Genomic DNA, 12,255 nt, shown 5'->3' with positions numbered 1-12,255 from the left:
CCCTTCATTCTGGCAGATGATCCTGCAATAACCAGTAGGAATATTCATGTGACTTAGGGCTGCAAGATTGGGCCCAGGATTTGTCATTCTTTCAATTTTTGCATATTTTCCTCTGGAACAGAGAAAAGGAAACAAGGTTGGCAGCTCCTAAACTGCGAGAAATGCATAGTCAGCAATTTTCCTCCATTTGAGCAATCCCATTAAAGTCATTAGCTTACAGCAGGGTTTCTCAATGACTGGTACGTGGACTGGCGCTGGTTCCTGTGATCTCCCTGATGCAGTTTAGGAAGGCAGGAAGCTGGTCCTTGGTGTCAAAAAGGTTGAGAAACACTGGCTTATAGGATCAGGCCTCTTGAGAACAAACCTACTTTACCAAGTAGTCCAGTTTTGCAATCTACACATCCTTTCTTGCCTCCTAGCATCACATGCACATGATGAAATTTTCTGTAGCACAAAGTTACATATTACAGTTATACCTAGCACTTGAGCAGGTTCTTCAGAACAAAGTGTCTGTATTTGATGTGCCATTGTTGGTACAGTTTGATCTGGACAGGAAATTTTAATAGACTGATCATTTGTCATGGATCAGAGTTTCAGTAAATATGCACCTGGAAGTCACTAAGGCCCAGAGCCTCAAAGGTATTTGTAGGTGCCTAACTTCCATTGAAATCAATGGGAGCTAAGTGCTTAAATAACCTCAGTTCTGTCTCACCCTCCCTTTGTTTACTCCTGTCTAATAAACATCAAAAGTGAATAAAAATGTACTGGTGGATGTCCGTCAGCAAAGTGTACCTGATTTAAGGTTTGGTTTTTAACTCTTGTACCTCAGAGAAAATGACTTTGGGGAGGGCGTGAATTCAGTGGTGGCAGTGGTACAAAATGAACAGCAGGACTCGGCTTTAATGGCACATCGTCGTTGATATGAGGTCTCATAGGAATATACAAAGCTTCTTGTAGGCTTTTCTCTTTGTGAATCTAAGTTAATTGGGACAGAATGAGTCAACAGTAGTTTTAGCATTAGCAAATCAAAGGTGGAATCTGTTACAACTGTACTGGTATCAGAAATATTCTAATAAAATATGGCTGTTGAATTAACTCATATTCACCTTTTATCTCCATTATCCTTCCATCTATCCAGGTTAGGCAAATGCCCTGAATAGCACAAGTAATGTTATGTCCTCAGATATTCATCAACAGAGTTACATCCATCCCTAGGGAAATCCTGAAGCCTTCTGCCCTTGCTAAAGGAATATTCATCCTGCAAAAGCAAAGCTGAGGCTTGTCAGTCGGCCTCAAAGGCACTGTTTGTTGCCCCCAGATATTCTGATTTCTTCTTGTGCTTCATCCACATTTTCCTCAGGATGCTGGGTGTTCCGCACAAGTTGTTGCCAGTCAAAGGTAAAGAGGCATCTGCTTCTGGGGCGAGGGTTAAGTCATGCTCAGTGTTCTTCCTCGAGTGCCGTCTATGGCTAGAGAACAAAGCAGGACACACAAAATGTTTCTCTCTTGTGGCCCTTTGCGAGGTTCATTTGTATTTTCAATGACTAACTAAACAAGCTGAAATAATCTTGCTTTAACATAAGGAAAAGAGCTGCTTAAACTGGGATGTAATTACATTTGTTATAAGTAGATCCCTCTTCCAGCCTCCTGTTCTTTCGACTCTCTCCAACACTGACCCTCTGTGCCAAGTGAGCAAAATATGGATTAAATATAAATACAATTAAAATAGTGAAACTAACACTGCAAAACTGAGTGACAGCTGGACTGTATTTTGTGCAAACCTCACCTCTTCCTTTGACTCCTCTTTGACCTCATTGTTGTCATGTCTAGAGGCTTGGTTGATTCCACAAACCTCCCTGCTCATGACATCAGTCCCAATAGGCTAGACTGACCCTAGACGCAGCCCCGACTAAGGGACAGCTCGTGACTGGTCTGCCCCACAATTCCTTTTCTCCCCTCTTGCTCCAGGAGAAGTGACTGCAGCTCTGGAAAGAGTGCAGATTATTTCCCTCTCAGCCTGGCCTTCCATTCAAATCAGCAAGAAGAGAGGCCCAGGAGGCTCTGCCCATTCCCTTCCCCTCTCTGCCTCCTTCTCATCCATTTATTTGCAAGGTGGGAGTATCTAGAGAGCAGGGGCCATGCTCTGCACCTGACCCAGAAGCAAGTTCTTGATAGACTGACCCCTGGTGGGGCCTTTACCCCCCAGTCTAGTCCAATTACTTCAATTCTATCACTTCCTTGTTTGAATATTCATGTGAGTTTGAATATTCATGGAGTTGCAGGATCACATCCTACATTACAACCCAATCCTGAAAACACTAATGGGTACAGTGTTTACTACTCCCCATTAAAGCCAATGGACTATGGCAGTGTTTCCCAAACTTGGGATGCCACTTGTGTAGGGAAAACCCCTGGCGGGCTGGGCCAGTTTGTTTACCTGCCGCGTCCGCAGGTCTGGCCAATCGCAGTTCCCACTGGCTGCGGTTTGCTGCTCCAGGCCAATGGGAGCTGCTGGAAGCAACACGGACTGAAGGATGTACTGGCCGCCGCTTCCAGCAGCTCCCATTGGCCTGGAGCGGTGAACCATGGCCAGTGGGAGCTGCGATCAGCAGGACCTGAGGACACAGCAGGTAAACAAACCGTCCCGGCCTGCCAGGGGCTTTCCCTACACAAGCGGCATCCCAAGTTTGGGAAACACTGGACTATGGGAAAGGCTATGTTTATGTCACGGAGGTCATGGAAGTCACAGAATCTGTGACTTCCAGAGACCTCCATGACATTCTCTGCTTCAGCTCCAGGGGCTGCAGGACTCTGGAGCTGGCAGCCAATGGGGCCCTGGCAGGGTTCCAGCAACAGGGGGCCCCCTGCAAGGTTCAGCGACAGGTGACAGACTCCTGAGCAGGCCCTCGGGGTTCCAGCGATGGGCAACAGCCTTGTGCGGGGGAAAGGGAACACCTCAGGCAAGCGGCTGGGGGTGTCCCATTTTCTCTTTGGGAATATGGTCACCCTGCAGCTCCCAGCCACCATGGGTGGAGGGGGAACCCACAGCTCCCAGACAACACAGTGGCACGGGAAGCCATGGAGCTGCAGCAGCAAAAGTCACGGACAGGTCACGGCTTCTGTGAATTTTTGTTTGTTGCCCATGACCTGTCCGTGACTTTTACTAAAAATAACCATGACAAAATCTTAGCCTTAACTATGGGTATGCCTACACTGGAGCTGGAGGTGTAATTTCCCACTTAAGTAGACATACACATGCTAGTTCTGATCAAGCTAGCTTGCTAAAGATAAAGAGTAGTCATAGCAATGTGTGTGGTGGGAAGGGCTAACCGCCCTGAGTAATATCTTATCCAAGACTGTAGGTACATACTCAGGACAGCTAACCCCTCCCACCACTAGTACCACCGCGGCTTCATTTCTATTTTTAGCACACTGGCTTGATCAGAGCTAGCACGGGTATGCCTATTCAAGCTGGAATTCACATCTCCAACTCCCGTGTAGACAGCCCCTAAGTCTGGTGGTAAGCACTAGGCCCAGTAGTGTTTGTGACATCCTTAGATTGTAAGATCTCTGCAGCAGGGACCATAGGCCAGATCCTCTGCTGATGTAAACTGGTGTAGCTCCATCTATTTCAGTGGAGATACACCAGAGGAACAGCCCCCAGGTTTATAATTTGAGTGTAAAGGCATGCCCATGACATGTCTAAATAATGATGAGAATAAATATGGGCTGGTTGTTACTGCCTCCACATAGCAATCCATTTATCTACATTCATCTCTGATGTAACTTGATTGACAGATTAATTTACGTGAGGAGTCCAATTGGCCCAGAGGAGCCATTTTCTATTTAATATAATTATCTATTTAGAAAATATAAGGAAACTGCATCTTATGGTGGCTCAGTGCTTTGGGCTAAATTCTGCAGATGACTTCAGTCTGAAGTCATGTAATCAAGGGGTCTGAAGGATGTAATCAAGAGCAGAACTTGGCCCAGTATCTCCACATACTGACCATGGCTATTTCTTTTTCTTTCTAAGGGAGACCTTGGCTTGAGTAAATTGGACTCATGATGTCACACTAGTTAGATGTTTATAAATAATTAGGTTTCAGAGTAGCAGCCATGTTAGTCTGTATCAGCAAAAAGAACAGGAGTACTTGTGGCACCTTAAATGTGTTAGTCTCTAAGGTGCCACAAGTACTCCTGTTCTTTTTATAAATAATTACTCAGACATCATTAACTTTTTTTCTGATTAAGCAAGAGAAATTAAATTGACATATGTCCCACACTTAAAATAGCCTAGGTTTATAGTGCATAATCAATAAAATCAGCAAAGAATCCTGTGGCACCTTATAGACTAACAGACGTTTTGCAGCATGAGCTTTTGTGGGTGAATGCCCACTTCGTCGGATGCAAGAGTGGAAATTTCCAGGGGCAGGTAAATATAAGCAAGCAAGATGAGGCCTCCCTGATTGATCTAACCTCGTTATCTCTAGCTTGCTTCTTGCTTGCTTATATTTACCTGCCCCTGGAAATTTCCACTCTTGCATCCGACGAAATGGGCATTCACCCACGAAAGCTCATGCTGCAAAACGTCTGTTAGTCTATAAAGTGCCACAGGATTCTTTGCTGCTTTTACAGAACCAGACTAACACGGCTACCCCTCTGATAATCAATAAAACAACACCTTAGGCAAATATTTTGGAAATTAATTACTCATCTACTATAGATCATTGAGATTTATTACTCCAGTCATGGGTAATTTGCAACTGACTTTTTGTATATGTGTGTGAGAATTTATGACCTACACTCTGGGCCACCTGCTGCTTTTCCTTAAAGCCCCAGGCAGAACTGCACTAAGAGTGGGTGGATATAGTGAAAGGGGACTGACTTACTCTTCTGCAGAAGCACTGTCCTGTGTAGCTGGCTCTATGGCTGCAGCCCGTTTCACTGTGATATGGGTGACTGGGGATGTCGAAGGTTGCTGGGGAAGAAAAAGGTCATTAAGAAACTTCTACACATTTCTCTAATGAATGGGGACTGCAGGTTACTTGGGGACTTAAGGGGAGAGGTTTTTAAACCCTTAACCACAAAATAATCCTTACTAATATGAATAGTCACTTCTATAGATTTCAGAGTAGCACCCATGTTAGTCTATATCCACAAAAAGACCAGGAGTACTTGTGGCACCTTAGAGACTAACACATTTATTTCAGCATGAGCTTTAGTGAGCTACAGCTCACTTCTTCGGATGCATAGAATGGAACTTCTATAGAGGCGCTCTTGTGAGCAAGGATTACTTGTGTGAACAAGGGTTGTGAGACTGATGCCTAAAAAATCCTGTAGGTTTCATTGCTTTTTGGTAAATCATTTCTTCAGTACTGAGGGACAACTACTCACCTGCTGTTAGTGGGTGCAACTCCATATTGGGCCCTGACTGTGCCTGTAAAGTGGGGATAATGATCCTGACCTCCTTTGTGAAGCACCTGGAGACCTACTGATGAAAAGGGCTAGATAAGAGCGAGGTATTATTACTACCGCTACTTCAGGCTACAACTAGAGGGGCTAGTTTTGCTGAGGATGTTGGACTTAATTCACTGTGGTCACTATTATTTAGTGGCTCCACTTTTCTTAAACCAATTTATGTGTGTCACATAGGATTAAACTGAGAAGACTAGACCTTCCTTCTTGTGTTTTCTAGGGTTGTTCCAAGAAGCAATCATTAAAAATGTCAGACATTACTTTTGCGAATCTAGTCCAATTTGACCAGTTTAAATGCAGGTAGGTGACGTGATTTTTGTATTGGGTGAAAAAGTAAATTCTCTATTCACTTTTTTCACACCATTCATGATTTTATAGACCTCTACTATATATCCCTTTAGTCATCTCTTTTCTAAGATGAACAGCTCAAATCTTTTTTAGTCTCTCCTCATATGGAAGCTGTTCCATACCCTTGATCCTCTTTGTTTCCCTTCTCTGAACTTTTTCCAGTTCCACTATATCCTTTTTGAGATAGGGTGACCAGAACTGGGCACAGTATGAATCCATGGTATGCTCACACTGTGAATACAGTGCAATTATCATATTTTCTGTCTTATTTTTTATCCCTTTCCTAATAGTTACTAACATAGTCTTTGTCTTTTTGACTGCTGCTGCGCTTTGAGCAGACGTTTTTCAGAGAGCTATCCACGGTGATTAAAAGATCACTTTCTCTGGTTGTAACGAGCATTTTAGAACCAATCATTTATCTAGTTGGGATTATTTTTTCCAGTGTACATTAGTTTGCACTTCTCACCATTGAATTTCATGTGCTAGTTTAAAGCACATCACATACAGGTAGCTGGTCTTACTGAATTTTACTTACAGAAGATTTTCCATCCGACTGGTTATCACAGGACTTTGATGACTCTTGTTCAGAAATTCCCACTGCAATGCATAATTAAGATGCCATTATTGGTAATTATTTTTCCCTTGGACTTTGTGTAATTAAAAGATTATGTGGAAAGAGCCAGTAATTAGAGTAATAGTCCTATTAGATTTCACTATGGCCAGTTGCAAAGATCTATATCACAAAAGGGCTGACTACCTTTTGTTATACAGGAATGGGAGGACTTGGAATTGCTAAAGTAGACTTGCAATGTGGTAGGGCAAAATCACTCAATCTCCCATTCTTTGGCTTTTGAAATGGTAACTTCAGCTATTAACAATGGACCAAACCTTCACGTCCTTACTCCATGTTTCATTGTGCATGGCCTTGTGTGGAGGCAAAAAAGGAAGCTGCAAAGAGCATTTCCCCCACCTCCCTCAATTCAGGCATTTCCATACTTTTGAGAGCTTCACTTTTTGCTACCTTAATAATGTTCTTTTAACATTGTTTTTGTGTGTGTATTTTCCTAGATTTTTTTTTTAAAAAGCAAATAGTAAAAACAGAGATTCCACCATATGGCATCATATTGACACCCATGTGGTTCATCAGCAGGGTTGGATCGCCTCCATTTGAGCCAAGGAGCAACAGATAGAAGTAGCTTGTCATCCTCTGTGTGGACCAGATCTAGAGAGGTAGGAGAGTGCAGATATTTGTTGATAGCAGAGCAATGGTGAGACTCAGGAATCTTGAGTTCCATTCCAGGGTCTGGAGGGGAATGCGTTCTGGTGGACACAGACACTTCTGCCCATTTCCCACAAGCTTGTCCCAGTCTGCTCCATACCCTCAAACCTGTCCTTCTCCTAGTCCTGCCTTTTTTCCCATCACTGACTCCTTGTACCTGTCTCATTCCCCTCACCTCCCCATTCCTCAGGCTTCTCATCCCCGTCCCACTCTCCCTGCCTGCCAGTCCCAGTACCCCTCTCCTGGCTCCTTGTTTGATTTCTCCCTCGCCCTCCTCTACTGTCCCTCAATCCTAGTCTTACTCCTAAAACTCCTCATCTGATCTGTGGGTACGTCTACACTACCCACCGGATTGGCGGGTAGTGATTGATCTATCGGGGATCGATTATCGTGTCTAGTGTAGACGCAATAAAATCAATCCTCGATCGCTCTGCCGTTGACTCCAGAACTCCACTGCGGGGAGAGGAAGAAGCGGAGTCAACGGGGGAGCAGCAGCAGTCGACTCGCCGCCGTCTTCACAGCCAGGTAAATCGACCTAAGATACGCCGATTTCAGTTATGCTATTCGTGTAGCTGAAGTTGTGTATCTTAGGTCAATGACCCACCCCCCAGCGTAGACCTAGCTTAAGTCTCTGCCTCCTTGCCCCAGCCTCCTACCTCTCCCTGGCTCTAGTCCCAGTCTCTTTGCCCAGCCACTCCCAATTCTTTCCTCACGCTCCAGCTCCTTGTCAGATCTGTCTCATTCCCCCCTTTCACCCTTCATTGGTTCCTAGTCCGAGTCCCCTTGTCCAGTCAGTCTCCTCTCGAGCTACTATCCTATCTATGTTTCCCAATTGCCAGCCAACTGGCTCTCAGTTCCCCATCATTTCCCTCAGTGGCTCCCAGTCCCAGTGTCCTTGCCCAACCAGCCCAGCCTCCCCTTTCCCCGTAATTGGCTCCTAGTTCCTGCCTCCCCTCTCCAGCTCCTAGTCTCCTTGCCCAGCCAATACCAGTCACAGTTTCTCCCCACCTCTAGTCCCAGTCTCCCCAGACTCCTTGTCCCTATCTATTCCTTTCCCTCCTTGCTGGCCCAGCTTTTGTCTCTTCTTCATTCAAATCAGATGCTGCCTCCTTCAAACTGCCTGGGTGCAGGGGGCTCACTGACAGCACAGGACAGAAAGGCTCCCTGCTATCAGTTCCAGTGTCTGGCCTCAACTAGGCCTGGAGTACCCATTACAGCCACAGGGAAAGTCCTTCTGAGCCCCAGTAGCTCTGGGCTGGAGTGGGGATGGTCACAGTGAATGTGCACCCCTGTCAGGCTTGAGCAGGCTCAGTGAAATCTATGAAGTCTCTACTGATCATGTGTGAACTGTGTTTTTTCAAAGGCTTAGAACTTGGCCAAATTTGGGTGGATTGTCATGAGTGGCTAAGGGCACATTCATGACACACAGACCACCTCTCTGCCAAGTTTCATGACTCTGCTGCAAAGCACAAGGGCACTTAGAACTGTTCAAAAAAAAGTTGCAAGAATTTTTTAACAATGGCAAAAAAATTTTTTCTCTTGCCTGGTTCTCAGAAACAGCTGACCTGTTTTGTACTTCTGGAGGAATTCTGTGCCATTGCACATGTGCAGAATTCATTTGCCATGCAGAATTTTTTTCCACAGAAAATACATTCTTCAAGAAAGGTACTGTGGTTATGCCTTTCACCCACCGGGGGCCACTGTGGTACCAGAACAGAGAGCAGCTGCTCATGGGCCAGCACCAGCTGTGGATAGGGAAGAGAAAAGGCTGCCTTTTTCACAATGGCCTGGCCATAGGGCCAGGTTAGGAGGCACAGGATATGGGGGGACAGACATGGAGCTCCTGGGGGGTCACAGTATGGGGCTCAGAAGGGGTAGTTGGGGGGACAGATGGGTGGGGGCTGAGTAGGTGAGGTTGAAAGGGGGAGCAGGGCCACATGGGGTTGGGGGGAGAGGTATCAGAATGGGGGTGCAGGGACACATGGGGATGGGGGAAGGAGGTTCAGGGACACATGGGGATGGGTGGAGGAGCAGTGGGTGAGGGAGGGGTGCAAGGACACATGCTCCTCGGTTATTCCTGACTCCCTGAAGCCTTTGCAGTGCCCTTGAGGGGTGCGGGAAATACATTTCTGTATTGTAGTTTAAATTAATTATTACTCAGAGTTCTCTATTAATATGCCTAGTAAGGAATCTATTTGTCAAAAAACATTTTCTGAATCATCTTTGTTGTCTGTATTGTTACAGAAATAGCTGTTGATAGGTATTTTGAAATAAATTACCAAAATAATACAAACAGGCATGTTTACATTGTGTTATTTTGACAAATAAAATATGCAGAATTTTGAAGAATTTTTAATTTTTTGGCACAGAAATTTTTTGAGATAAATACCCATTTTAATGAAAACTTCATGCAACTAGAAGGCTGCAACATCAAACAATGTTCTGAGCAATCAGCACAGAGATGGCAGAGTAACGAAGTCATAGCTGAGGACTTACTGTGCTTGGCAGGACAGAATCCTTCCTGTTCATTCTGTAAGCGGCCAAAGTTCCTCACCACATCTTTGTACAGGACTTGGGTGAGATCACCTTGGCTTGGAAGCAAGTCCTCTGTCCTGTAGGGCCGATAATCAGACACTGTCACCACCTACGGGAAAGAGACAAAACTGTCCAATTACAAACATCCTTCGTTGGACCTATGTATGAATGTAAGGCATTCGAGTCATTACATTGGAATCTCTATCATTGGTTCTGTTGCATTTAGTCCTTCAACTTGTTTCCCCATAAATGAAAGGGGAATATTTTGATTTTGAAGTGTGAGCATGAGGAATGATAAACATGTTGGAAAATAACCTGCATTCTCTTTGCAGTTGCAATATGTATGTGCATCTTTCCGTATTTATCTCAAGGGCTAAAGTGAACATTTTAAAAATGACAACTGATTTTGAAAACACTGATTTTTTGATGCCCAATTTGAAACACTGTGGATATAATTCTTCATAGCCTTGTACCTTGGGCAGACTTCTTCCCCGTTCGTCTCAGTGGGAGCATCCTCTCCATAGACTACAGGGGTGTACATGTGGTTGCTTGCTTTAGTGGCCCCTTGAAGAGCACAACGAGCTTGCTTTTGCTTGGAAGAGGTCAAAGGGGAGCTCAGAAGCTGGGCTGCCACAAGAGGGGTGAAGGCACACGCCACAAACCAGGCAGGAGTCAACCATGCACTCTCCCGAGCCATAGTCAGACACATTATCCATTGCACCACTGGCCCCTACACCTTAGCTTTTCTCTGGGATGGTCATGCTGCCTATGTGAGGCAGAATGGTAGCGTGAGGGGAGACCTTCGTGCTCTCAGCTCTGCTTTCCTCTCCAGAAGATGAGGAGAGAATGCAAGAAGAAAGGCAGTAGCGGGCAAAGACGACAAACGGGGAGGGTTTAAATTCTCATAGATTATTTCCTGGATTCCCCCCACCCTGCATTTGGGGCTTCATGCTTCAGCTGCAATGATGGTTCTTGGGGCTTCAGCCCCATGGGGCACTCCAGTGTTCGGGGCTTCAATCCTATGGGGGTGTCTGGGTTGCAGGCTTCAGCCTCGTGGGGTGTGCTGGAGGCTGGGGTTCGAGGGTTCCCCCATGAGGCCTTGCAGAGCTCCTGAAACTGGTTCTCAGCTTCTCCCAGGCATTTGAAAATATTTACCAGCCCTCTTCCAGACAGCTCCAGCTGATTTAAATCCGGATTCCAAGGATGCCAATAGCCGTAGGCCTCTTGCTGCAGCTCAAGCAGTCACTACTGGCTTTCTCCCAGGCCCTCTGTAGCAGCTACTCACACTCTGCAAACTCCCAAATGCTGTGCCCACATATTAAGTGGAGTCTGATGATAAGAGCACATTATCCACATTCTTGAGGATCTGCATCAGCTGTGACTAAAGGTGCATGCAATCCAAGCTGTAACAAAACCCTGGATGGTTTGGAACCTGGTTATCGGAGGCCCCATCACACACTGCCACAATTTGGTCAGCAGATACATGCAGACTGCACCATTATTAATTGGATGAAGCTGCTGCTGGCAGGGCATTCTCCATTCAGACCCTCAACTATGGATTTTGCTTTCCTCCTTGCTCTGCCAGAGGCCAGATGTGTGATCTTTTCTCCCCGGCACTGGGGACAGGGTATGGAGTGGATTGCTCGTCCCCGGATATATGACAGAGGATGTGTCACACCCTTCTGTCAGACTGGAGGAACTTCAGATCCTTTACTTTGATGTTGGCCTCGAGAGGGTGTCTTTGGTAAGTACGATGCTAGTTGTGAGGGCAAGAAAGAGTATGTGATCGGTTCTGATTTAAGCAATTAATGACATGCAGGTGGATTGCTGCATCTGCACAGAGGCTCGCTGACTTCAGGAAAGCTTTGCGTAGGCCCAGCAGTACACCTGTGCCTTGTAAATTTCAGGCTTCTGTGTGTACATAGGAGGGTGGTTTGTTTTCAACTCTGTGCTAACTGTAGGATTTATTTATTTAGTCCTGTTACCTATGTTTAAGATTTCTAGTTATATTAGGTACAAGAGGCCTTGAAGCATGAGGAACCATAGCAATAAATTACACTGGTCTACAATTTTTGAGACGTTGTCTGCTTCAGAGATAAAATGTGCTATTTATTATGTATTTTGATGTGCTGAATTCAAATATGACAATTAAAACAACTGATTGGCTACTGTTTCTAAGATATTTAAGTTTTTACATTTTATGTCTATGTATATTGTGTAGATAGTAGAGTTTTAATCATAAATTGTAAACCTAGGTCTTTTCATGTGTTTCTGGTTGCTTTACATGATAATATTTCACCTGTCCTGTTTATGTAACACTTTAAAAATCAGCAAAAGGGTTATCTAACTGAAATTTATTATGAAACAAAAGGCAAAAAATTATTATGTACATAGTTTATTCAGTGGCTCGGCGCTTCTTGGCTTGTCTCTTGTATTCATTAAATGGAGCATCTCTTGTCACTGTCCAGCAATAGTCTGCAAGCATTGATGGGCTCTATTTGCCCTGATAGCGTTTCTCCATTGTTGCAATGTCCTGGTGAAATCGCTCGCCGTGCTCGTCGCTCACTGCTCCGCAGTTCAGTGGAAAAAAATCTACATGAGAGTGCAAAAAATGT

General features: G+C 44.9%; 1 protein-coding gene across 2 annotated transcripts in view; it reads right to left on the bottom strand.

Annotated features, from left to right (window-relative positions):
• Nucleotides 1–230: 230 nt before the first annotated feature.
• VXN (vexin) overlaps nucleotides 231–12,255 on the bottom strand; it is a 44,561-nt gene continuing 32,536 nt past the window's right edge. The window contains exons 5-9 of one of the 2 annotated variants that reach the window (XM_039526080.1): nucleotides 9,602–9,749; nucleotides 6,362–6,423; nucleotides 5,398–5,491; nucleotides 4,893–4,981; nucleotides 1,343–1,469 (exon numbers count right to left, since the gene is read on the bottom strand). In XM_039526080.1, coding sequence (XP_039382014.1) covers nucleotides 1,464–1,469; nucleotides 4,893–4,981; nucleotides 5,398–5,491; nucleotides 6,362–6,423; nucleotides 9,602–9,749 — 399 coding nt within the window. In that variant the 3' untranslated portion in view covers nucleotides 1,343–1,463. Of the gene's footprint in view, nucleotides 1,470–4,892; nucleotides 4,982–5,397; nucleotides 5,492–6,361; nucleotides 6,424–9,601; nucleotides 9,750–12,255 lie in introns of both variants that reach the window. The other variant, XM_039526079.1, reaches the window with a different exon arrangement.

This window comes from Mauremys reevesii, linkage group 2 (genome assembly GCF_016161935.1).
Source record: "Mauremys reevesii isolate NIE-2019 linkage group 2, ASM1616193v1, whole genome shotgun sequence".
Lineage (NCBI taxonomy): Eukaryota > Metazoa > Chordata > Testudines > Geoemydidae > Mauremys > Mauremys reevesii.
Note: the sequence above shows the minus strand (reverse complement) of the source record. Positions and strands in the feature narration are given on the sequence as shown.